The sequence below is a fragment of the Leucoraja erinacea genome, chromosome 2, assembly GCF_028641065.1.
Source record: "Leucoraja erinacea ecotype New England chromosome 2, Leri_hhj_1, whole genome shotgun sequence".
Classification (NCBI taxonomy): Eukaryota; Metazoa; Chordata; class Chondrichthyes; order Rajiformes; family Rajidae; genus Leucoraja; species Leucoraja erinaceus.
The window spans coordinates 123,024,108-123,048,315 of record NC_073378.1 but is presented as its reverse complement, the minus strand read 5'-3'; the positions used below and the strand labels follow the sequence as shown (position 1 = coordinate 123,048,315).

The following is a 24,208-nucleotide window of genomic DNA, read 5'->3' as shown; positions in this document are numbered from 1 at the left end:
ACTATAACAATATTTAAAAGGCACTTGGACAACCACTTGGAAAAGGTTTAGAGGAAGATGGGCCAGTGGGACTAGTGCATCGAGGTATGCATGAATTTGCAATGAAGGGCATGTCTCGATGCTGTATGATTCTGTTTTTTGAACACTGAGCATCTTGCATTTATCACATCCCGACCTGCCCTGTGAGAAGTTGGAGTGTTGTTGCCTTGAACCGCTGCTATCCTGTGGTGCTGGTGGGGAGGGAATTCTAGGATTTAGACCCGGTGGCGATGCAGGAACAGGGATAGACCAACTCAGCACGGCGCGTGAATCGGAGGGAACATGCAGGTGGTGGTGTCTGGGCGTGAGGGGTTTGGGAGGTGCTGTGAGCGTAGCCTGGGTGTCAAGTCAAGTCAAGTTTATTTGTCACATACACATACGAGATGTGCAGTGAAATGAAAGTGGCAATGCTCGCGGACATTTGTGCAAAAGACAAACAACAAAACAACCAAACAAATTATAAACACAATCATAACACACATATTCTTGCGTGAGTAACCGCATTACGTTCTGCAGCCACTGCGTGTCAGTGGTGGGGAGAGGAGGTGTCGACGGGGAGTTGTTGGGGAGGGGGAGGGGGGTTGATCCAGCGGATGCTTTGTCAGGGTCGGTGTCGAGCTTCCTGAGTGTTGTCAGAGCCGCTCTTACGCAGATAAGTGGAGAATGTCCCATCACACTCCTGAGTCGTAGCGTGTTTATGGTGGAGGGTTCTTGGAGTGTCCGAGGTTTTAGTAGCTCAGGATCCCCACTCTCTGACCGGCTTTTTGAACCAATGTGTTTATGTGGATGGCCCGATGCACTCTGGTTCTTGATTCCCCAACCCTGGGAAAAAGATCTTGTCCATTCACCCTATCTGTTCCCCACCGTGATTTTATACAGCTCTATAAGATCACTCCTCAGCCTCCTGCATATATAAAGTCCTAGCGTGCCCAACCTCTCCCTTTAGCTCTGCCCTCAAGTTCTGACAACATCCTAGTAAATCTCTGCACCTTTTCCAGCTCAATGGCATTCTTCCTATAGCAGGGTGACAAATACTAAATATAATACTCCAAACGTGGCTTGCCCGCTCCTTGTACAACTATAACAACATCCCAGCTTAAAAATTCAGTTCCCTGACCAGAGGCCAATGTACTAAAAGTCTTTACCAGCCTATGTGACGCCATTTTCCGGGAACTGTGTTCCTGCTCTCCCAGATCCCTCTGCTCCACCACACTCTCCCAGAGTCCTGCCATTCACTGTGTACCTGCACTCTTAGATCCATCTGCTCTAACACTCCCCAGAGCTCTGCCATCCACTGTGAAGGTCCTGCATGGGTTGACGTTACAGATGCCACACCTTGTCGTGCTCAGGGTGTAACGTTATCTCCTCCTGCCCACAGGCTCAGGTGCTGAAGCTTCTTCATTCGGTGCAGCAGAAGGGAGGTCACCCCGAGGCCGGGGCCACCCTGGCCCAGCTACAGGAGCTGCAGCAGAGCGGCGAGAGCGGGGAGGAGAGCGAGGCGGAGGAGGTGGAGAACAGCGAGCCCCTGGAGGACAGCGAGCTGGAGCTCTCAGAGAGCGGTACGAGCAGTCCAGTGCGGCGCCGTGCTGAGTGCAGGTCCCCTCCATCCCAGGGCTGGGCTGTACCTCTTACGCACGGATGTATGAGCAGGAGCAAGTTGTGTTGGGCAGGACATGTGTTCCCATGCCTCGGGCATTTCTGTAGAACAGCACGGGAACTGGCCCTTTGGCCCACAATGTCCCTGCCGAATATGATGCAAAGTTAAATAATCTCCTCTGCCTGCACATGATCCACATCTTCCCCCCCCCCCCCCCCCCACCCACCATTCTGCATATCCATCTGGCTAGCTAAAAGACTCTTAAATGCCATTATCCTATTTTATTTGCCTCCACCATGTCATGTAACAAGAGAAGAATTAGGCCATTCGGCCCGTCAAATGTATTCCGCCGTTAAATCATGGCTGATCTATCTCTCCTAACCCTTCTCCCCGTAATCCTTCGCACCTGTACTAATCAAGAATCTATCAATCTCTACCTTAAAAATACGCAATGACTTGGCCTTCTACAGCCTATAGTGATGAATTCCACAGGTTCACCACCCTCTGACTAAACAAATTCCTAAGACTGTCAATGGAGATCTTATGTCACGTGTACCGAGATATAGTACAAAGCTCCGTTTTGCATGCTCCCCAAACAGAGCAGATATTACATAATATTTGTATAATAATAAATACAATTGAGTCAAAATCAAGCACAATTGGTAGAGTAAAGGAGAAGATACAGAGTGCAGAATATAGTTCTCACCATTGCAGCGCATCAGTTCGAGTCATCCAGCACGGAAACAGGCCTTTCAGCCAAACTTGTCCATGTTGACCAACATGCCCCATCTAAGCTAGTCTTACCTGCCATATCCCTCTCAACCTTTCCTATTCATGGAGCAGTCCCAAGTGTCTTTTGTTTTTGTTTTATTAGGAAGGGTGTCAAAGGTTCTGAGGAGAAGGCAGGAGAATGGGGTTGAGAGGGAAAGATAGATCAGCCATGATTGAATGGTGGCGTGGACATGATGGGCTGAATGGCCAAATTCTGCTCCTACAACTTATGATCATGAGAGGGAAGGCAAAGTATTGCAGCAGGTGGGAGGGGTGGGGATAGAGACTGGTAGGTGTTGGGTGGAGCCATATGGGGAGGTGATGTTGGTCGGTGTGGATATATCAGCTGTGTTCTACTTTCAGATGACGAAGACATGGAAGGTTATGATAAGCCCGTCTCGGGACGGAGGAAGATAAATCAAGTGAGTAATTCTAAACCCTCCTCTACATTCCCCCTGCAGTGGTTCACTGTTGCACCGCAATGGGCCGCTCTGCCCCTCGAGCCTGTGCTGCCTCACGGCCACTTTCCTGCACTGTCCTCAAATGCCTCAGTTCCCAATCTCTTGTTTGAATGAACCCAACAACAGAGAGAATCCTAGTCAGTTTAATTGTCATATGCAGCAAGAATAGAAAATGAAATTCTTGCACGCTGCAGCCTAACGGGCCTGCTTATGCAATAACACACAGATATATCTTTTTATATAAACATATATTTTATGTCTACTTGTATATTATTATGTAATACAATAAATGAATAACTGTTTACGAGTTAACCTTAATAATGCAAAGCCAAAGTCCTTTGCTGTGAATTCCTTCCTGAAACTCCTATGTCTGCACATCAGGGCAGCTCAGTGGAGCAGCTGATAAAACTGCTGTTTTACAGCGCCATAAACCTGGGTTCAATCCTGACCTCATGGAAACATAGAAACATAGAAATTAGGTGCAGGAGTAGGCCATTCGGCCCTTCGAGCCTGCACCGCCATTCAATATGATCATGGCTGATCATCCAACTCAGTATCCCGTACCTGCCTTCTCTCCATACCCCCTGATCCCCTTAGCCACAAGGGCCACATCTAACTCCCTCTTAAATATAGCCAATGAACTGGCCTCAACTACCCTCTGTGGCAGAGAGTTCCAGAGATTCACCACTCTCTGTGTGAAAAAAAGTTCTTCGCATCTCGGTTTTAAAGGATTTCCCCCTTATCCTTAAGCTGTGACCCCTTGTCCTGGACTTCCCTAACATCAGGAACAATCTTCCTGCATCTAGCCTGTCCAACCCCTTAAGAATTTTGTAAGTTTCTATAAGATCCCCTCTCAATCTCCTAAATTCTAGAGTATAAACCAATTCTATCCAGTCTTTCTTCATAAGACAGTCCTGACATCCCAGGAATCAGTCTGGTGAACCGTCTCTGCACTCCCTCTATGTCAATAATGTCCTTCCTCAGATTTGGAGACCAAAACTGTACGCAATACTCCAGGTGTGGTCTCACCAAGACCCTGTACAACTGCAGTAGAACCTCCCTGCTCCTATACTCAAATCCTTTTGCAATGAAAGCTAACATACCATTCGCTTTCTTTACTGCCTGCTGCACCTGCATGCCTACCTTCAATGACTGGTGTACCATGACACCCAGGTCTCGCTGCATCTCCCCCTTTCCCAATCGGCCACCATTTAGATAATAGTCTGCTTTCCTGTTTTTGCCACCAAAATGGATAACCTCACATTTATCCACATTATACTGCATCTGCCAAACATTTGCCCACTAACCCAGCCTATCCAAGTCACCTTGCAGTCCCGTAGCATCCTCCTCACAGCTAACACTGCCCCCCAGCTTAGTGTCATCCGCAAACTTGGAGATATTGCCTTCAATTCCCTCATCCAGATCATTAATATATATTGTAAATAGCTCAGGTCCCAGCACTGAGCCTTGCGGTACCCCACTAGTCACTGCCTGCCATTGTGAAAAGGACCCGTTTACTCCTACTCTTTGCTTCCTGTTTGCCAGCCAGTTCTCTATCCACATCAATACTGAACCCCCAATGCCTTGTGCTTTAAGTTTGTATACTAATCTCTTATGTGGGACCTTGTCGGAAGCCTTCTGGAAGTCCAGATACACCACATCCACTGGTTCTCCCCTATCCACGCTACTAGTTACATCCTCAAAAAATTCTATAAGATTCGTCAGACATGATTTACCTTTCGTAAATCCATGCTGACTTTGTCCAATGATTTCACCACTTTCCAAATGTGCTGCTATCCCATCTTTAATAACTGATTCTAGCAGTTTCCCCACTACCGATGTTAGACTAACTGGTCTGTAATTCCCCATTTTCTCTCTCCCTCCCTTCTTAAAAAGTGGAGTTACGTTTGCTACCCGCCAATCTTCAGGAACTACTCCAGAATCTAAAGAGTTTTGAAAGATTATTACTAATGCATCCACTATTTCTGGAGCTACTTCCTTAAGTACTCTGGGATGCAGCCTATCTGCCCCTGGGGATTTATCGGCCTTTAATCCATTCAATTTACCCAACACCACTTCCCGGCTAACCTGGATTTCACTCAATTCCTCCAACTCCTTTGACCCGCGGTCCCCTGCTATTTCCGGCAAATTATTTATGTCTTCCTTAGTGAAGACGGAACCAAAGTAGTTATTCAATTGGTCCGCCATATCCTTGTTCCCCATGATCAACTCACCTGTTTCTGACTGCAAGGGACCTACATTTGTTTTAACTGATCTCTTTCTTTTCACATATCTATAAAAACTTTTGCAGTCAGTTTTTATGTTCCCTGCCAGTTTTCTTTCTTAATCTATTTTCCCTTTCTAATAAAAACTTTGTCCTCCTCTGCTGGTCTTTGAATTTCTCCCAGTCCTCCGGTATGCTTTCATAATCTTTTTTTCCCTTTCCTAATAAGCCCTTTGTCCTCCTCTGCTGGTCTTTGAATTTCTCCCAGTCCTCCGGTATGCTGCTTTTTCTGGCTAATTTGTACGCATCATCCTTCGCTTTGATACTATCCCTGATTTCCCTTGTTATCCTTGGATGTACTACCTTCCCTGATTTATTCTTTTGCCAAACTGGTATGAACAATTTTTGTAGTTCATCCATGCAGCCTTTAAATGTCTTCCATTGCATATCCACCGTCAACCCTTTTAGAATTAATTGCCAGTCAATCTTGGCCAATTCACGTCTCATACCCTCAAAGTTACCTTCCTTTAAGTTCAGAACCATTGTTTCTGAATTAACAATGTCACTCTCCATCCTAATGAAGAACTCAACCATATTATGGTCACTCTTGCCCAAGGGGCCACGTACAACAAGATTGCTAACTAACCCTTCCTCATTACTCAATACCCAGTCAATAGCCTGCTCTCTCGTTGGTTCCTCTACATGTTGATTTAGATAACTATCCCGCATACATTCCAAGAAATCCTCTTCCTCAGCACCCCTGCCAATATGATTCACCCAATCTATATGTAGATTGAAGTCACCCATTATAACTGTTTTGCCTTTGTCGCACGCATTTCTAATTTCCTGTTTGATGCCATCTCCAACTTCACTACTACTGTTAGGTGGCCTGTACACAACACCCACCAGCGTTTTCTGCCCGGGTGCTGTCTGTGAAGTTGGCACGTTCTCCCTGTGACCGCGTGGGTTTCCTCACACATCCCAAAGACATGTGCGTTTGTTGATTAATTGGCCTCTGCAAATGACCCCCAGAGATCAGCAAGTGGAATAATATAGAACCAGTATAAATGGGTGGTCGTTGGTCGGCATCGACCTAGTGGTCCGAAGGGCCTGTTTCCACGCTGTCGCTCGAAACTAAACATTCGTGAAAATGTGGGAGGAATCCGGAACACCCGGTGGACACACGGAAAACGTACAAACTCCGTACAGACAGCACCCGTAGTCAAGATTGAACCCAGGTTCTTGGCGCTGTAAGGCAGCAACTCTACAGCTGCACCACCGTGTCGCCCTAAATTGGTGAAATGTATGACAGCAGTTGTGAACTGTGCATTATAACACTTGCTGGGAGTCTGAGCGGCGGGTGCATTCCCTGCTGAGGGCTGACACGTGTTGTTGTCCGCAGTGGAACCGCAGAAACGAGAAGGGGGAGACGGTGTTACACCGAGCCTGCATCGATGGCAACCTGAAGCACGTCCAGAGTCTGGTGGAGAAGGTAAGAGACTGGAGCTGACCCACCTCAGGTGGGGGGGGCGGAGGGGGACAGTGCACTCTTGTTCCTGGATGCCATGTTACTCTGCACAGGAAATCACACTCGCCTCCTCAGAAGAAGTTCAGCATGTCACCAAGGAATCTCACCAACAGAGTCTTACAGGAAACAGGCCCTTCGACCCACTTTGCCAATAGCGGCCAACATGCCCCAGCTACACTAGTCCCACCTCTCTGTGTTTGGCCCATATCCTTCTAAACCTGTCCTATCCATGTACTTGGCTAAATGCCTCTTAAACGTTGCAATAATACCTGCCTCAACTACCTCCTCTGGCAGCTCGTTCCATACACCTCCCACCCTTTGCATGAAAAAGTTACCCCTTGGATTCCTATTAAATCTATCCCAATCGGATATGGACCAAGTGCAGGCAGGTGTGACTAGTGTAGCTGGGACATGTTGGCCAGTGTAGGCAAGTTGGGCTGAAGGGCCTGTTTCCATGCTGTATTACTCTGTCTATGACGATAGGGTGCCAATGAAGTTACAATATGGTTCCTCTTCCTTCTCACCCCCTCAGCTGCCAGCGTTTGGCCTGTATCCCTCCAAACCTTTCCTACCCATTAGAGACGTGTTGGGTGGAAGCCAGTGGGTGCTGGTGAGATGGGGCAGAGGTTAGTCTGTTCCTGGGTCGGTTGAGTTTGGATCCCTGATGAGTGTTTCAAAATGTATGGGCAAATGCAGATAATGGGATCAACTAACCTTACTCAGCATTGGCAAGGTGGGCCAATGGGCCTGTTCCTGTGTTGTTTGAAGTGATGAGTGGTTGGCATGGGACAGAGTGGAGTGTACCTTCCACAACCAAAACCACTGCGCGGGGAACCGCTCGCATCTTCCGCACTGAAGGTATCGGTTGCTTGTTCCTGATTAACCCTGATCATCACCTACATTCCAGGGACACCCATTGAACCCGCGAGATAACTGTGGCTGGACACCACTTCACGAAGCCTGCAACCATGGGTACCTGGGTGAGTCTCTGCTAATGGCACAAGGTCGACAGGATTCTAAAACTAAACAGCAACTGGAGATCTAAAGTTGGAACGGGTGCAGAAGAGAACGAGGGGGGACGAGTGGAGAGTGTACGGTTGGCTTGAGAGGGGCAGGGAGTATATGGTTGGCTTGAGTGGGGAGGATGGGTGGGGGGTGTACGGTGGGTGTGAGCGAGGGGGTGGGGAGAGGGTCAGGGGGTGTACAGTGGGCGTGTGGGGCAGGGGGTTTACTGTGGGCATGAGCGAGGGGGTGAGGAGAGGGGGCAGGGGGTGTACAGTGGGCATGTGAGGGGCAGGGGGTGTACAGTGGGCGTGTGGGGCAGGGGGTTTACTGTGGGCATGTACGAGGGGGGTGAGGAGAGGGGCAGGGGGTGTACAGTGGGCATGTGAGGGGCAGGGGGTGTACAGTGGGCGTGTGAGGGGCAGGATATACGGTGGGGGATGAGCGGGGTGAGGGTGAGAGGGCTGGCACTGTGCCACTGATGCCCGTGTGTGCGTTGTGTGGTCCAGAGATCGTGCGCTTCCTGCTGGACCACCAGGCCAATGTCAACGATGCCGGGGGGCCGCACTGCGAGGGCATCACCCCCCTGCACGACGCCATCGCGCCTGCGGGAACTTCTCCGTCGCCGAGCTGCTGGTCCAGAAAGGAGCGTCGGTGTCTGTGCGGAATGCCAAGGTCAGTGATGGTGGTGGGGGGGGAGGGGGGGGGGGGGGTGTGAATGCCAGAGTAGGGAGGGGAGGAACACCAGGTTCAGTGAGGGGGAGCGGGACCATCAGTGAGGGGAGGAGAGGGAACGTCAGGGTCAGTGAGGGTAGGAGAGAGAACACCTGGGTCGGTGGAGGGAGGAGAGGGGATGCCAGGGTCAGTGGTAGAAGGCTATAAAAATGATCAGAGGCATATATAGCGTAGGCAGTCAGAAACTCTTTCCAAGGGTATAAATGCCAAAAACTAGAGGGCATAGCTTTAACATGTGTGAGGTAAAGAGATGTGTGGTGCATGTTTTTTACACCGAGCTAGTGGGTGCCTGGGATGCGCTGCCAGGAGTGATGGTGGAGGCAGATACAATTGGTGATTGATGTTTCTGAGGCTTTTAGATAGACACATGGATATGCAGGGAATGGAGGGATATGGATCACATGCAGGCTGAGGAGATTAATTTAAAGTGGCGTCATGTTGGGCTGAAGGGCCTGCTCCTGTGCTGCACTGTTCTGTGTTCTATCATCTCTGCTTCACTGGGACCGATGAGGGGGCTCGGGAATGGGGACCGACTGTGTGTACCGGCTCCCGTCAGGCGGTCACCGCTCTCTCCTGTTCCCTTGGGTGTGAGTGACGGTCTCACAGTGAGCTGTTGTCTGCCGTTCTCAGGGGCTGACTCCCCTCGATGGGCTGCGGGAATGGCAGCACCTCTACCGCAGGGACCTGGATCAAGAAACCCGGCAGCAGTGCAGGCACCTGGAGAGGATACTGACGGGGTCCCATGACCGAGGCAACACCGTGCGTAAGTTCATGTGATGGGAGTGTTGGGGAGGGAGCTTCACTCCCGAGTGTGCGGAAGGTGCTGACTGTGTTCTGTGCCCATTCACAGGCCCCGTGCCAGAGCTGGCAGAGAGCGAGCTGTTTGACTCTGAGAGTTCCCAGCTCTCACACACCACTGAGGCCGGTTCGAGGGCCCTGGGAGTGGAGGATCGGCGAGGGAGAGGCAGCGGGGTCTCGGGCGGGGACGGCGTGGGGCGCTGCTCCCAGAGGTGGGTAGAGGAGCCCCCAACCACCCAGGTGACAACAAGGAGCCGTCTGGATTGGTCGGACGAGGATGAGGATGACCTCCCGCTGGAGTGTTTCCGGCCATTCAGGAAGCGGCAGAGGTCGGCGAGAGACGGCGAGGGAGACCCGGTGACCCTCAGTGTCAGTGATGGGACGGCAGGCGGCCGGGGGTCTCTCCGCCCGGAGCGGGAGCGGGAATCGCACGATCCCTGTGCTGCCACCTCCACCTACCTGAGTGCCATGCGGAGCCTGGGAAGCGCCCAGTCCCGGTTCTTGTGCCAGACCCTGGCTGAGCCAGCCCCAGCCCCAACCCCAGCCCTAACCCCGTCGGCCCTGATCCCAGACGCTGAGTGCCTGGAGGAGGACTGGCTGGAGGACGACCTGTGGGATGGACGGCACAGGAAGAGGCCGCGGGAGAGGGGCGGAGTGGTCCCAGAAACTGACCCTGCTGCCAGACCTGCCCCCAACCCCACCAACTCCCCCAGGCTTCCCCAGCCCAGGAAGAGGCCGCGGCAGATGCGGATGACCCAGATCGTGGAGAGGACGGTGGTGGGGAGGACGGCAGGGCGCTCCAGACAGGGAGGGGCTGCCTTGGGCAACTCCGATGATCTCACCCCAGAGCTCTGGTCCACCGCACCTAACGTCTCCGTCTCACAGGTAATGCACGCCCGCTCCACCTCACCCCTCTCTCCCAACTACCCCCTCCCTCTCTCCGCACTACCCCCAGCCCTCCACAATACCCCTCTCACTGCCTGCTACTTCCCTCCCTCCCTCCCTCCATACTAACCCTCTTCCTCCCTCCCTCCACACTACCCCTCCCTCCCTCCCCCTCCCTACTACCCCCCCCTCCCTCCCTCCGCATTACCCCCCCTCCAATTACCCCCCTTCCTCTCTACTACCCCCCCCCCTACCTCCCCCCCCCCCCCCCCCCCCCCCACTTCCTCCAGCAAGCCCCACCTTCTGACTCCAGCCAATGCAACTTTTCCTCCGTTACTGCCATCTTAGTTAGGCCTGTTACGTCGTCATCACCACTAGTAGTTCACTAGTTATCTGGCCTCCAGTCACTGACTTATCAATCTACTATAATTATGTCAATTATAGTAGATAATACCCTGCATACAATCACTAGCCCTCTAATCTGCTGTGGTAATTCTGTAGTTACCCAATGTTCAGTTGCTAAAGGGCCTGTCCCACTTGGCCGTCGTTTACGCTACAGACTAGTAGTGACTGACACTCGACGGTGGCACGCGTCACCATGCGTCCTCACAGCCTTCTGGAGCGCGTGACGTCATTTGAAGATAGTCACAAACTACTGGAGTAACTCAGCGGGACCGGCAGCATCTCTGGAGAGAAGGAATGGATGATGTTTCAGGTCGAGACTCTTCTTCAATCTGAAAGAAGGGTCTCGACCCGAAAGGTCAACCCTTGCTTCTCTCCAGAGATGCTGCCGGTCCCGCTGAGTTACTCCAGCAGTTTGTGTCTATCTCCAATCGTCTTGGCCCCGCTCTGGGAGTAGGAGTGGGGGCGGATCCGGATCCACAACGGCCGTGATCCCCAGGCCGAGCTCGGCGATCGTTTGCCTGCTTCTGCTGCTGTTGGAGGTGAGATGTTGCGCCGTTCCAGGGTCTTGGGCCTGTCCCATTTTGGCCGTCAGTTGCGCGACAGGCCGGTGGCGCGCGAAGATTTTGTGCAGGACGAAGTCCGCACCACTCCATGCGCCCGTCCCACGCTACCCACACGCTAGCAGGTCGTGTAAATGGCGCGCAAATGACGGCCAAGTGGGACAGGCCCTTAACTCACCAATCAGCTTGAGTAATGATAGTTACCTGGTCTCCAGTCAGTCGCCCTCTGATCTGCTCTAGTAATTCTACAGTTACCCAGTCTCCAGTCACCAGCCCTGTGCTCTCTGTCTCTCCCCAGAGTCCAGCCCTGCCGATTACACAGACCGTCAACACCGCAGTGCCTCCGTTAATTAGAGTGAAGGTCACTGTGCAAGAGACCATCTTTCTGATCCCAGTTCCACACAGGTGTGTCCTTTAACTATTCCTTGTGCACGGTGGGATGGGGACCCACAGACATGAGAGACGGTCAGAACCTTTCCCCAGGGTGGAAACGTCACAGCTTTAAGGTGAGAGGGGCAAAGTTTAAAGAAGATGTGCAGGGCAAGTTTTTACATAGCGAGTGGTGGGTGCCCGGAACACGCTGCTAGCGGCAAGGGTCTTTTAATTTTTTTTAATGATACGGGTGTCAAAGGTTATGGGGACAAAGACAGGAGAATGGGGTTGAGAGGGAACGATCGATTAGCCATGATTGGATGGTGGAGTAAACTCAGTGAGCCGATTGGCCTAATTCTGCTCTTAAAACTTATGAATTTATGAAATGTTGTTTTTGTTCCTATCTCAACTACCTCCTATAGCAGCTCATTCCATGTACCAACTGCCCTCTGTATAATAAATTGCCCCTTGGGTGTGCATTAAATCTTTCCCCTCTCACCTTAAACGTATGTCCTCTTGATTTTGATTCTCCTACCCTGGGTAAAAGACATTTGATTCCATAGACAAGATGTGGTGGGGAGCGGTGAAGACCTGTCCCCGGCAATGAGAGGGGCGGGCCTGCTGACCGATTGGAGCAGGCGGTCAGGGGGCGCTGATGTTGGGTGAGTTTAACCTGCTCTCTCTCTCTCCTCCTCCACAGCAGCGGTGAGGTGCACACAGTGTCCTGGCTGGCTGAACAGGCCAGCCAGCGCTATTACCAGACCTGTGGTCTAAGGCCCAAGCTCAGCCTGAAGAAGGAAGGAGCCCTGCTGGACCCACTGGATCCCATCACCCACGTCCTGCAGAGTGACGAGGAGGTAAGATCCAGGGTCTCCGCTTAGCGCAGATCCCTCCGCACCGCACTGCCCCATCACCCAGTCACAGGGTCAGTCACAGAGTGAAGTTTCCTCTATCCCATCACATGCTCCCAGGATCAGACACAGAGTGAAGCTCCCTCTACATTGCCCAAAGATGCCCCATCAAAGCTAGTCCTAATTGTCCCTGTTTGGCCCATATCCATCTAAATCTTTCTGATCCACATATCTGTCCAAATATCTTTCAAGTGTAATTATACATGCTTCATCTACTTTCTGGCAGCTAATTCCATTCTCTGTGTCTCGGAGTTAGATGTAGCCCTTGTGGCTAAAGGGATCAGGGGGTATGGAGAGAAGGCAGGTACAGGATACTGAGTTGGATGATCAGCCATGCTCATATTGAATGGCGGTGCAGGCTCGAAGGGCCGAATGGCCTACTCCTGCACCTATTTTCTATGTTTCTATGAAAAGGTTGCCTTTCAGGTTCCTATTAAATCTTTCTCCTCTCACCATAAACTTTTGCTCCCTGTTTCTTGATTCCCCTACCCTGGGTAAAAGACTGCGTATTCAACCGCATTCCCAACGTGATTTTATACGCCACTATAACATCGCCCCTCATCCTGCAGAGCTCCAAGGAATAACCCTCCTTCCTAGCCAACCTCTCCTTCTCGCTCAGGCCCTCAGCTCCTGGCAATATCTTCATAAATCTCGAAGCTTCTTTGCAGATTGCAACGGCAAACCTATGAAAGGTTGTGGAATGTGCTGCTGGGGCGGTGAAGATGTGATAGTGACATACAAGAGATATTTGGATGGCCAGATGGATATGCATGGAATGGAGAAATATTGATCAGGTGCAGGCAGAGGAGATTTGTTTAACTCGGTATCATGTTCAGCAGCCTTTGTGGGCTGAAGGGCCTGTTCCTGTACTGTTCTGAGAACTGTAACTGGGTCTGAGTGTGGAGAGGTCTGGTGGCCTTTGTTCCCTGGGAGGTGGCATTGAAAGAAGTGGACAGACTCGTCCGCCGTCAGATAGCAGGAGCAGACCACAGGCCCATCATTCAATATATATATCTCCGCTAGCTTCCATTCCTGTATGCCAGTTCCCCCTCAATCCTTTATAGTCATAGATTCATACATGGCTGGCACAGCGTATGTACACCAGCCGCTCTCTGCCGCTGGCGTTGTACTGTGGCTCACTCATTGTTGTACGATGCGATTGCTTTGCAGGTGCTGGCCGTTGTCTTGTCCTGGGACCTGCCTCCCCTCTCTGACAGATACAAGAAAGCCTGTCACAGCCTGGGACTGGGTAAGGAGTGTCTGCACTTATTATTCACCGGAAGATATAGGTTTAGATTTATTATTGTCACGTGTACTGAGGTACAGTGAAAAGCTTTATTTTACATGCTATGCACACAGATCAGGTATACTATACATAAATAAATACAATCAAGTCACACTCAAGTACAATAGGTAGGATAATGGGGAAGATACAGAGTGCAGAATATAGTTCTCAGCATTGTAGTGCATCAGTTCCACAGACGAAGTCCAATGTCTACAATGGGGTAGAGATGAATGAGACGGTACCCTAGCTGATTGGAGGACCATTCAGAAGCCTGATAACTAAAGGGAAGAAGCCGTTCCCAAGTCCGGTGATTTGCGCTTCTGTACCTTCTGCCGGACGGGAGCAGAGAGAAGAAGGAATGGCTGGGGTGGGACAAGTCTTTGATTATGTTGGCTGCTTTCTGGAGGCAGCTTGAAGTGGGCTCCAGATGGAGTCGGTGGTGTGAAGTCTGGTCTGTGTGACGGATTGGGCTACACCCACAACTCTCTGCAATTGGTTCCCAATGCAAGCTGTAATACTTTCCACGGTGGTTCTGTGGAGGTTGGTGAAATTCCCTTGTAGACCTACAGAACTTCTTTAGTGTGAACGAGGGGAAAGGGGCGAGGCAAGCTGGATGGTGCCTATGGCGTGGTGTGAATGCAGTGGTTGTTGATCTTGCTGTCTCTCTCACCAGTTGAGGACAACCTGGTGCTGAGGGCGTGCGAGGTGCAGGGAGGCGGCTCCTGCTTCCGGCTGAGTGGGGTGCCGCTGGGCACGGAGCGCCTGGCCCCGCTCCTCCGCTCCCTCCGCCTACACACGGCCATGCGGGAGCTGCGTCTGGCAGCCACCCGGCTGGCACCGCCCGCCCTGGAGACACTACTCGCTACCCTGCTCACCCTGCCCAACCTCACCCTGCTCGACCTCTCCGACAACCTCATCAGCGGCCCCGGCCTGAGGGAGCTCAGTGAGGGAGTGCGCCGCTCCGCCCAACCCCCCTTCCAGGTGAGTGCCAGACCCATATTTTTCTGTATCTGTACGATTGAAAATTAGACGCTCTTGACTCTTAACTCGCGTCAGAGAGGTTTAGTGTCTTCCCTGGGTCCAATTTCCCCCCCCCCCCCCCCACCGAATACTGGGGACGCACTACTGGCCCCACTACCCTCAGCAGGAACAACGCTGCTCTGGACCTCAATGTCCTTTTCTAGGTCATCCAGAAAGGTATTGAGTTGAAGCTGGTTGTTCCCCTTCACCACCGTGCCCTTCCCGCTCTTTTTGAGCATATGGCACAGGTTCCTCATGAGCCCGGGCACGTTTGACCGCCGGAGGGAGGCCAATTTGGGAACAAATGTGGCACCTTCTGTTTTTACGATAAACTCGCATAATTCCTCCACGGGAATGAGTGGAGTGGCGTCGGGGTGGGGGGGGGGGGAGCGAGAACATCCATAAACTCACTATCCGAGGAGTGCCATTCCACCCGCCTGAACCAGAGGGTGGGAGCCTTCCCCCACCACAGTACTCCCCTCCCCGCCCTGGAAGATTCCTTGTTTTTTCCCCCTTCCTCTCTCCCGTGGAGAGACATCTCCTTTATTTTCAGCCTGAGGAACTCTGCACAACCCCAGGGTTCCCCGACTCAACTACAGTCGGAATGGCAGGGGGGTTAGTGGCATCGGAGACGGAGGCCTCTGTCTGGGATTTGGGGCAATACCTCCAAATATGCACCCATGTCGCTGCAGGCATGGCACCTTGGGCACTCCGATGTCCAGAAGATTATGATATCTGCCCATCTACATCGGGTCCTGGGGTGGAGAGTACTACACTTAGGAGTCCCGAGCAACCTGGTTTTATTCAGGTTCACAGACTCGCCAGCCGCCTGCCACTTTTGTGGGCTGGAAGAGTCTGTCTTCCACGTGTATATGGAGTGTGTGAGGCTGCAGCCCCTGTTACAATATCTAAAGGGGCTGCTCCTTGTCTTCTTGCTGCACTTCTCACCCACCATCCTCATTTACGGACACCCTGTGCGTAGGGGAGAGGGTAGGGCCAAAGATGTCCTGGTAGGGTTGCTCCTGGGCCTGGCCAAGCTGGCCGTCCGCGAGTCACGGCGCCAGGCGGTGGAGGACTCTGCCCGAGCCAGGTGCCTGCCCCTTTTCCGGGATTACGTCCGCGCCCGGATGGTATAAGAGAGGGACTACGCGCTGTCCACGGGCTCCCTGGGGGATTTGTGGAACCGCTGGGCACCACGGGGGGGGAGGTTGGAATGTATCCTCAATAAGGATTGTAATAGTTATTTGAAAATTTAGTATTTAGATGATTTGGTGACTGTATTATGGTGGTGGGTGCGTTACGAATATTTTGGTTTAATAAATATTTTTAATAATAATTGAATAAATTATTTTTAATTTTAAAAAGTGTGGCGCTCCGTCAGCATTGCCCCCCCTCACCTCCCAATCCCCCAGTACTGCCCCCCCCCCCCCCCCCACCCCTAGCACTACCCCCCCCCCCCCCCCCCCCCACCCCCACCCCCCTCAGCACCGCCCCTCTCACAGTATTGACATTGAGCTGCCTCTCGCTGTTGCAGAGTCTGCGGGAGTTGAACCTGAGCCTCAACCCGCTGGGGGAGGGCAGCTGGCAGAGCCTGGCCGTGCTGCTGGAGTGCTGTCCCGTGCTGACCACGCTCAGACTCCAGGCCTGCAGGCTGACCACTAGCTCCCTGCAGCAGCATCGCCACCAGCTTGCAGAGGCCATGAAAGGTGAGGGCTGGCTTGTTGCATTACTGAGGGGAGGGGCTGTGTGTGTGTGATATTTCTCACAACCATGCAAAATAGATGGTTTACGTTTCATTTCATTCATGTCATGTGCAGCATGGTACAGTGATGTTTTGTTTTGCACGCTACCCCAACAGATCAGATAAACTATACATAAACAGAATCAAGCCAAACTCAAGTATAGTAGGTAGGGCAAAGGGGAAGATGCTGGGTGCAGAATATAGTTCTCAGCATTGTAGCGCATCAGTTCCACACACAAAGTCCAATGTCCAAAGTCAAATTGATTTAAGAGGTGAATCAGATGGTACCCCAGCTTATGAAAGGACTGTTCAGAAGCCTGACAACAGAGGGGAAGGTGTGCCTGAGTCTGGTGGTGCGCACTTTCATGCTTCAGTATCTTCTGCTGGACAGGAGCAGAGAGAAGAAGGAATGACCGGGGTGGGATAGGTCTCTGATACGGAGTGCAGAATACAGGGATAGAGATGAATTGGGCAGTAACAGAGCTTATGGGCAATTATTCTACAAACCCACATGAATTTGGGATGTGGGAGGAAATGCACACAGTCTTTGGTAGAACGTACAAATTCCATACAGACAGCACCCAAGGTCAGGATCATTTGCTGCATGTGTGGACCAGATTAGAGGGAGGCACAGCTGGGAGACCTGTTGCTTCATAGCAGCAGACTCGGATTACATCCTGACGTCTAGTAGTATCTGCATGTTCTCCCGGTGACTGCGCAGATTTCCTCCAAGTGCTCTGGTTTCCTCCCACTTCCCAAAGATGTTCGGTTCTGTAGGTTAATTGGCCGTCTAAATTGTCCCTAGTGTGCGTGGAATTGGTGAGAAAATGGGATAACATAGAACTAGTGTGAACGGGTGATCGATGGTCAGTGTGGACCCAGTGGTCGATGTTTCAAGTCGGGACCTTGTGAGGTTGATAAAATTGATGCCTTGGTGATCTGGGAGCCGTGTGAGTTAGAACCTTCTCCCCAGGAAGGCAATGGGAAATACCAGAGGGCAAAGCTTTGAGAGGGAAAGTTTAAAGAAGATGTGCGGGGCAATGTTTTTTACACAGAGGGTTGTGGGTACCTGGAACATTATGCCAGAGGTGGTGGTGGAGGCAAATAGGATGGTGGTGTTTCAGTTGCTTTTAGACAGGCACATGGATATGCAGGAGATGGAGGGATATAGATCACGTGTAGGCAGAGGAGATAAGTTTAACGGCATCAAGTTCAGCACGGACATCCCTGTCTGTTCTGTGTTGTAAAGGTTGGTTGGTTCTCCATGGATTGTCACCTTGACGTGGTGGAGAAGCTTGTGTGGTCCTGAGAGCGATGCCATCTGGAGTTATGCTCCTGGTTGGGTCACCCATGGCGGTAAAGTCGAGGGGGAGGTCTCTAACAAAGAGCAATCCAACCAGGACCTGAACGATGGAACAGGCGGAGGATGATGGCTGACCTTAGTGGAGCGTCACAACGGCTGGGTAGGCAGATGAAGACTGCAGCAGAAAAGGGTCTCCGTCCGTCTGGTTGACCCAGATCTGTCAAGGACCGTGGGGTGGCTGTCTGTGCACCAGTCTCCCCACATCAAACAAAGTCACGCACGGGCGTCCTAAAGGACAGTCATACTTGTTTCGAGTGACCGCTGATGATGATGATGGTTTAGAGTGGACCGTAGCTGTGTGTGAGGGGTGGGTGGGTGTGAGTGGTCCGTGGGAATGTGAGTGGTCAGTGGGTGTGAGAGTGTTGTCGCCAGTGACCCTCCCCACCTTGCTCCTGTTCCCCATAGGTTCCCTGCATCTGAAGACACTGTGCCTGTCACACAATGCGTTGGGAGGGCTGGGGGTGGAGCTGATCCTGCAGAGCCTCCCCCACCGCTCCCTCACTCACCTGGACCTGTCGGCAGTGGGGGGGGCAGGCGGTGACACCCTCCGCGTCGAGCACTTCGTCAGGTACCTGTCACAGGTGAGTAGAAGAACCTTCATCGGGAGCCAGCCTCCCGAAAACGGGAATGATATTCAGCAGTTGGTGACCCCGTTAATGGAATTTGTCTCTCTCCCTCTCCCCTTCGCCAGGATGGATGCTGCCTGACCCACCTGAAGCTCTCTGCCAACCGCCTGACGGACGACTCTCTCCATGATCTCTCCAGGTAACCTCCCTCTTCAATACCATGCACACTACAGTGTGCTTTACTAATCGCCCAGCTAGAGGAAGGATGTCATTACGCTGCAGAGGGTGCAGGGTGTCTGGATGTTTAGGTTTAAGTCTCAGAATAGTGAAAAGCTTTGTTTTTGCCTGCTATGCAAGCAGATTAGATAAATACAATCAAGTGCTATAGACAGCGCAAAGGGGAAGATGCAGAGTACAGAATATAGAGGGAGTGCAGAGAAGGTTCACCAGACTGATTCCTGGGATGTCAGGACTGTCTTATGAAGAAAGACTGGATAGACTTGGTTTATACTCTCTAGAATTTAGGAGATTGAGAGGGGATCTTATAGAAACTTACAAAATTCTTAAGGGGTTGGACAGGCTAGATGCAGGAAGATTGTTCCCGATGTTAGGGAAGTCCAGGACAAGGGGTCACAGCTTAAGGATAAGGGGGAAATCCTTTAAAACCGAGATGAGAAGAACTTTTTTCACACAGAGAGTGGTGAATCTCTGGAACTCTCTGCCACAGAGGGTAGTTGAGGCTAGTTCATTGGCTATATTTAAGAGGGAGTTAGATGTGGCCCTTGTGGCTAAGGGGATCAGGGGGTATGGAGAGAAGGCAGGTACGGGATACTGAGTTGGATGATCAGCCATGATCATATTGAATGGCGGTGCAGGCTCGAAGGGCCGAATGGCCTACTCCTGCACCTAATTTCTATGTTTATAGTTCTCAGCACTGTAGCGTACCAGTTCCATTGACAAAGTCCAAGGCTTATGTTATAGTGAGAGATTGGAAAGACGGACAGTGGGAAGGCTGAGGGGTGAGCTGATTGAGGCGTACAAGATCATGAGGGGCGTGGGTAAGATGGATGTTTTTTTGTTTTTCCCAGGGTATGGGAGTATAAAACTAGAGTGCATAGTGTATTGAGAGGAGCAAGATTTAAAGAAGATTTGAGGGGCAACTTTAGCATCATCCAGCATCAGTGCGTCTCAGCTCCTCTCCTTCACACCCTCATCACCCCAAGACTCATCTTACCATTGCTCTCGCATTTCTCTCCAACGCCGACAGCTCACCTTCATTCCGCACACATTTACTACAGTCCAGAGTGATCTAGGAGTACAAGTACCTGAAAATGGCACTGCAGATAGCCACGGTGGTGCAGACAGCCTTTATCACACGAGCCTTCAACAAGCGTACAAGATGAGGGAGGGGAAGCTGCAGTTAGAGCATTGTGTTCAGTTTTGGTCAACTGATGCCATTAAGCTGGAAAGAGTGTAGCGAAGATTTATGTTGCCAGGACTCAAGGGCCGGAGCTATAGGGAGAGGCTGGGCAGGCTAGGACTTTATTCCTTGGAGCACATAAGGCTGAGGGGTGATGTTATAGAGGTGTTTAAGAAAGATCATGTGAGGAATAGATAGGGTGAATGAGTTTTTTTTCTCCAGGGTGGGGGAAGCAAGAACCAGAGGGCACAAGTTTAAGGTGAGAGGTGAAAAATTTAATAGGAACTTGAAGGACAACCTTTCAAATGGAGGGTGGTGGGTGCATGGAATGAGCTGCCAGAGAAGGTAGTTGAGGCAGGTACTATCACTACATTTAATAGACACTTGAACGGATACATGGATGGAAAGGTTTGGAGGAATATGGGCCAAAGGTGGGCAGGTGAGGTTTGCTTAGATAGGACAACTTGGTCGGCCTAGACGAGTTGGGTGGAAGGGCCTGTGACTGGCCCACACCGGTTGGGGGAAGGATGGTGACGGGGGCCGCGGGGTCTGAGTTGGGCAGAGGGTGACACTGTCTCTGTGATGTGCAGGTGTTTGCTCCTCTGCCGCTCCCTGGAGGCCCTGGATCTCTCCGCCAACCCTGGACTCACCACCGCAGGCCTGGACCTGCTGCTGGGAGCAGTGCGGGTGCGCAGCTCTGGGCTGCAATTCCTCAGCCTGGCAGGTACACTGGGGCGCGGTGGGGACCAGGGGGCTGCCAGGACAGGGCCAGGTGGGGGTGTGGAGAGTCAGGATCCCAGCTGTCTAACAGCAGACCATCCCCATCCTTCACTCTCATCATCCCTCTCTCCAACTCGCCTCTCCCTCTGTCCCTCTCCTCCACCCACCTCCCTCCCTCATTTCCACCTGCCACTCTCCTTCCTTTCAATCCGCCATCTTCCGTCTCCCTCTCTGGCCCTATGGCCCATTCCCTCTGCACTTCTCCCTCCCCCCCCCCCCCCCCCCCCCTCCTACCCTGCACCCTCCCTTCCCCTGCCTGGGGGTCAGGGGGGTTGTGTTGAGGGTCCGGTTTAACGGGGTCGGGGATGTAAGACTGGGTTGGGGGGTGAGGGACGGGATCAGGTTAAAGGTTAGGGTAAGGGTTGTAGGACGGGGTCAGGGTTGAAGGGGTCGGGGGTGTAGGATGGGGTCGTATGTGTAGGATGGGGTCGGGGCTGAAGGATGGGGTTGAAGGGGTCAGGGAGTAGGACGGGGTTGAAGGGGTCGGGGTTGAAGGATGGTGCTGAAGGGGTCGGGGTTGTAGGACGGGGTCGAGGTTGAAGGACGGGGTTGGGGTTAGTGCTGCTCTCTGACCGCCCCCCTCTCTCCCTCGGTTGCAGGTGCCTCTGTCCAGGAGTGGTCCATGGCGGAGGGTACAGCCCCCCGGGTGGGGGAGCTGCAGCTGTGCAGCGCGGGGCTGCACAAGGGGGAGATGGAGAGGCTGGCGGGGAGCTGGCGCAGTGCCCTGGGGGGCCGGGGCAGGGCCCTGTGTCGTCTGCACAAGTGCCTGCTACGGGCAGTGCCCAGTGGTCAGAGCTAACCCCTCCCCGCCCACTCCCTATCCTCCCCCCTCCCCTCCACCCAGTCTCCCCATCAAATCCTCCAACTATTCACCCACCCCCTTGCTCTCCCTTCACCCCCTACCTCCCTCTTCAACGCCTTCCCTCCTACTCAGTCCCTCACTCCCCACCTCCCACTCTCCTCTTCCACCACTCTGGTCCTTCCTTCCTGCATCTCCCCCGTTCTCTCCCACTCCCACCCCTCCTGTCTGTTTACCATTGCTTTTCACCAGTGCTGCTCCTGTAACTGCTTGTACTTTGTATATTAAACCAGACATTACAACCGATCTGTCTACTGTCATCTTTAGTTTACCCGTGTGGGTCCCATCCACCTCATACAGCACGAAAGCAGGCCCTTTGACCCAATTTGTCGTGTCAACCAAGATGCCCCATCTACGCTTGGCCCATTTGCCTGTGTTTGGTCCTTATCCCTCTAAACCTTTCCTATCCATATATCTGTCCAGATGTCTTTAAAATGTTGTTATTGTGCCTGCCTCAACCACCTCTTCTGGCAGCTTGTTCTGTATACCCATCACCCTTTGTGATTAGATTGCCCGTCGGGTTCCTATTAAATCTTTCCCCTCCTTAGCTCGTGAGTTCTTGATTCCTGTACCCTAGAAAAAAGACAGCATTTATCCTATACATTCTCCTCATGATTTTATATACCTCTATAAGATCACCCCTTATCCCAAGGAATAAAATCCGAGTCTGCCCAACCTCTCACCATAGTTTGAGGCCTCGAGTCCTGGCAGCATCCTCGTAAACCTTCTCTGTACCCTGAAAAGAAATGACACCCTTCCTTTTGCAGGGTGACCAAAACAGAACACATTACTCCAAACGCAGCCTCACCGACGTCTATACCAATGTAAGAACATCTCAACTTCTATATTTAAATCCTTGACTAACAGAGTGTCCAAAATCCTTTCTTCATCGCCTTGTCCACCAGTGACGCCACTTTCATTGTACTCTGTATTTGTGTTCCTGGATCCCTTTTCTCTTCACTCCCAGGGCCTTGCCTTTCCATAGCCAAGAGTGTTTCATTGTCATTTCCACCGACAATGGAACAGTGAATATCTTGCAGCAGCATGACAGGCCTGTAAACACATAACGCATCCATAACATGATCAACATTTTAAAATTCCGTAAATTACTATTTTTTTAAAGTACCTGTGTAAAAAGTAGTGCGACCAATAACAGTCCATAGTACCCACAGTTTAATGTTATGTAGTGTTCATGGCCCTGGTTTGACTTCCCAAAAGGCGGCACCTCACTCTTGACTGAATTAAGCGCCATTTGTCATTCCTTGGCACACTTGCCCAGCAGTAATTCTTGATACTTTCCTTCACTGTCCAATGAATCTACAGCCGGAGCAGAGGGGCCACGCCAATGTAGTAAGGCGGGCGACTGCAGAATTAGATAAACATTAAGAAAGGAGTGAGAGACTCCGTGCGTCTATTCGATTTATTCTCATGATTTGTATACCTTTATAAGATTACCTCTCATCCTCCCACGCTCCAAGGAATAGAGTCCTAGATTGCTCAACCACTTCCAATAGCTCAGGCCCTTGAGTCCTGGCAACATCTTGTAAATCTTCTCCGCGCCCTTTTCAACTAACATCTTTCCTATAACGGTGCCCAGAACACAATACTCTGAATTCAGCCTTGCCAACATGTTATATTACTGCAACGTGACCTCCCAAGTTCTATATTCTAAGGAACTGCAGATGCTGGTTTAAACAGAAGAAAGACACAAAAAGCTGGAGTAACTCAGCAGGACAGGCAGCATCTCTGGAGAAAAGGAATAGGTGACGTTTTGGGTTGAGACACTACATGTTCAGTTGGTAAAGAGGGAGGGCAACATAAAACAATGTAATAAGGGCTGGTTTTGGTGGGGAAACACTGGATTCAGAAGGAATTCCAGATTAATCAGGGGGTCTTCAGTGTGGATTTATTAACGAGTGCTTGAAATCTGTGGAATTCTCTGCCTCAGGTGGAGGCAGGTTCTCTGGGAGCTTTCAAGAGAGAGCTAGATAGGGTTCTTAAAAATAGCGGTCAGGGGATATGGGGAGAAGGCAGGAACGGGGCACTGATTGGGGATGATCACATTGTATGGCGGTGCTGGTTCGAAGGGCCGAATGACCTACTCCTGCGTCTATTGTCTATTATCTTTGATGGAGGCAATAAGGAAAGTCAAAGAGGGTGGTGGATTTGGTGATGTCTACTAAGGAAAACAAAACTACAGCTGCTGGAATCTGAAACAAGAACAGAAATGCTGGAAGAACTCAGACGGCCAGCCAGCATCTGTGGAGAGAGAAACCGATCAAGGTCACGTTCTCCAGACTTAACCATCACCAAAAAAGATGTCCAACCGCACTGAAGCTGTGGGCATGAGATCACACCAACATATCTATTTCCTCAGGGGACTAAGGAAGTACAGCATGTCTCCAAGGAATCTCACCAACTTCATGGAAAACATTCTATTGGGAAGCCTCACAGATTGGTTTGGGAACAACTGCTCAAGACCTCAAGAAATTGCAGAGTTGTGGGTGTAGCCCAGTCTATCACCACAGACCAGACTCTCCACCATTGACTCCATCTACACTTCACGCTGCCTCGGGACAGCAGCCAACACAATCAAGGATAACTCACACCCCGGCCATTATCTCTCCCATTGGGCAGAGATGGAATTGTGAAAGCTTGTTCCACCAGATTCCAATACCACTAGGGGCTCCGCATTGATGGCAGCCTCTGACCACAGGTGAACAATAGAGAACAACAGAGGAGGATGACTGAACTTTGGTGCCTTCCCTCACAGTGGGAAACTTTGTTTCCGCTGTGTGGGGATGTCTATGTTAAAGACTATCGTGTTCTGTGCTCTTTTTTACTCGTATGGCTGTAAGGTGACCACACATTTCACTGAACCAATTA

At 51.4% G+C, this 24,208-nt stretch overlaps 1 protein-coding gene across 1 annotated transcript in view; it reads left to right on the top strand.

Annotated features, from left to right (window-relative positions):
* LOC129706047 (tonsoku-like protein) overlaps positions 1–21,560 on the top strand; it is a 27,399-nt gene extending 5,839 nt beyond the window's left edge. Inside the window, 17 exon segments of the mRNA XM_055650007.1 lie at positions 1,389–1,598; positions 2,771–2,829; positions 6,495–6,584; positions 7,528–7,600; positions 8,132–8,223; positions 8,226–8,297; positions 8,988–9,120; positions 9,208–10,040; positions 11,304–11,410; positions 12,078–12,234; positions 13,459–13,537; positions 14,247–14,554; positions 16,128–16,299; positions 18,103–18,278; positions 18,389–18,462; positions 20,274–20,407; positions 21,063–21,560. Of these exon segments, the coding sequence (XP_055505982.1) occupies positions 1,389–1,598; positions 2,771–2,829; positions 6,495–6,584; positions 7,528–7,600; positions 8,132–8,223; positions 8,226–8,297; positions 8,988–9,120; positions 9,208–10,040; positions 11,304–11,410; positions 12,078–12,234; positions 13,459–13,537; positions 14,247–14,554; positions 16,128–16,299; positions 18,103–18,278; positions 18,389–18,462; positions 20,274–20,407; positions 21,063–21,262 (2,969 nt within the window). The 3' untranslated portion in view covers positions 21,263–21,560.
* The last annotated feature ends 2,648 nt before the right edge of the window (positions 21,561–24,208 follow it).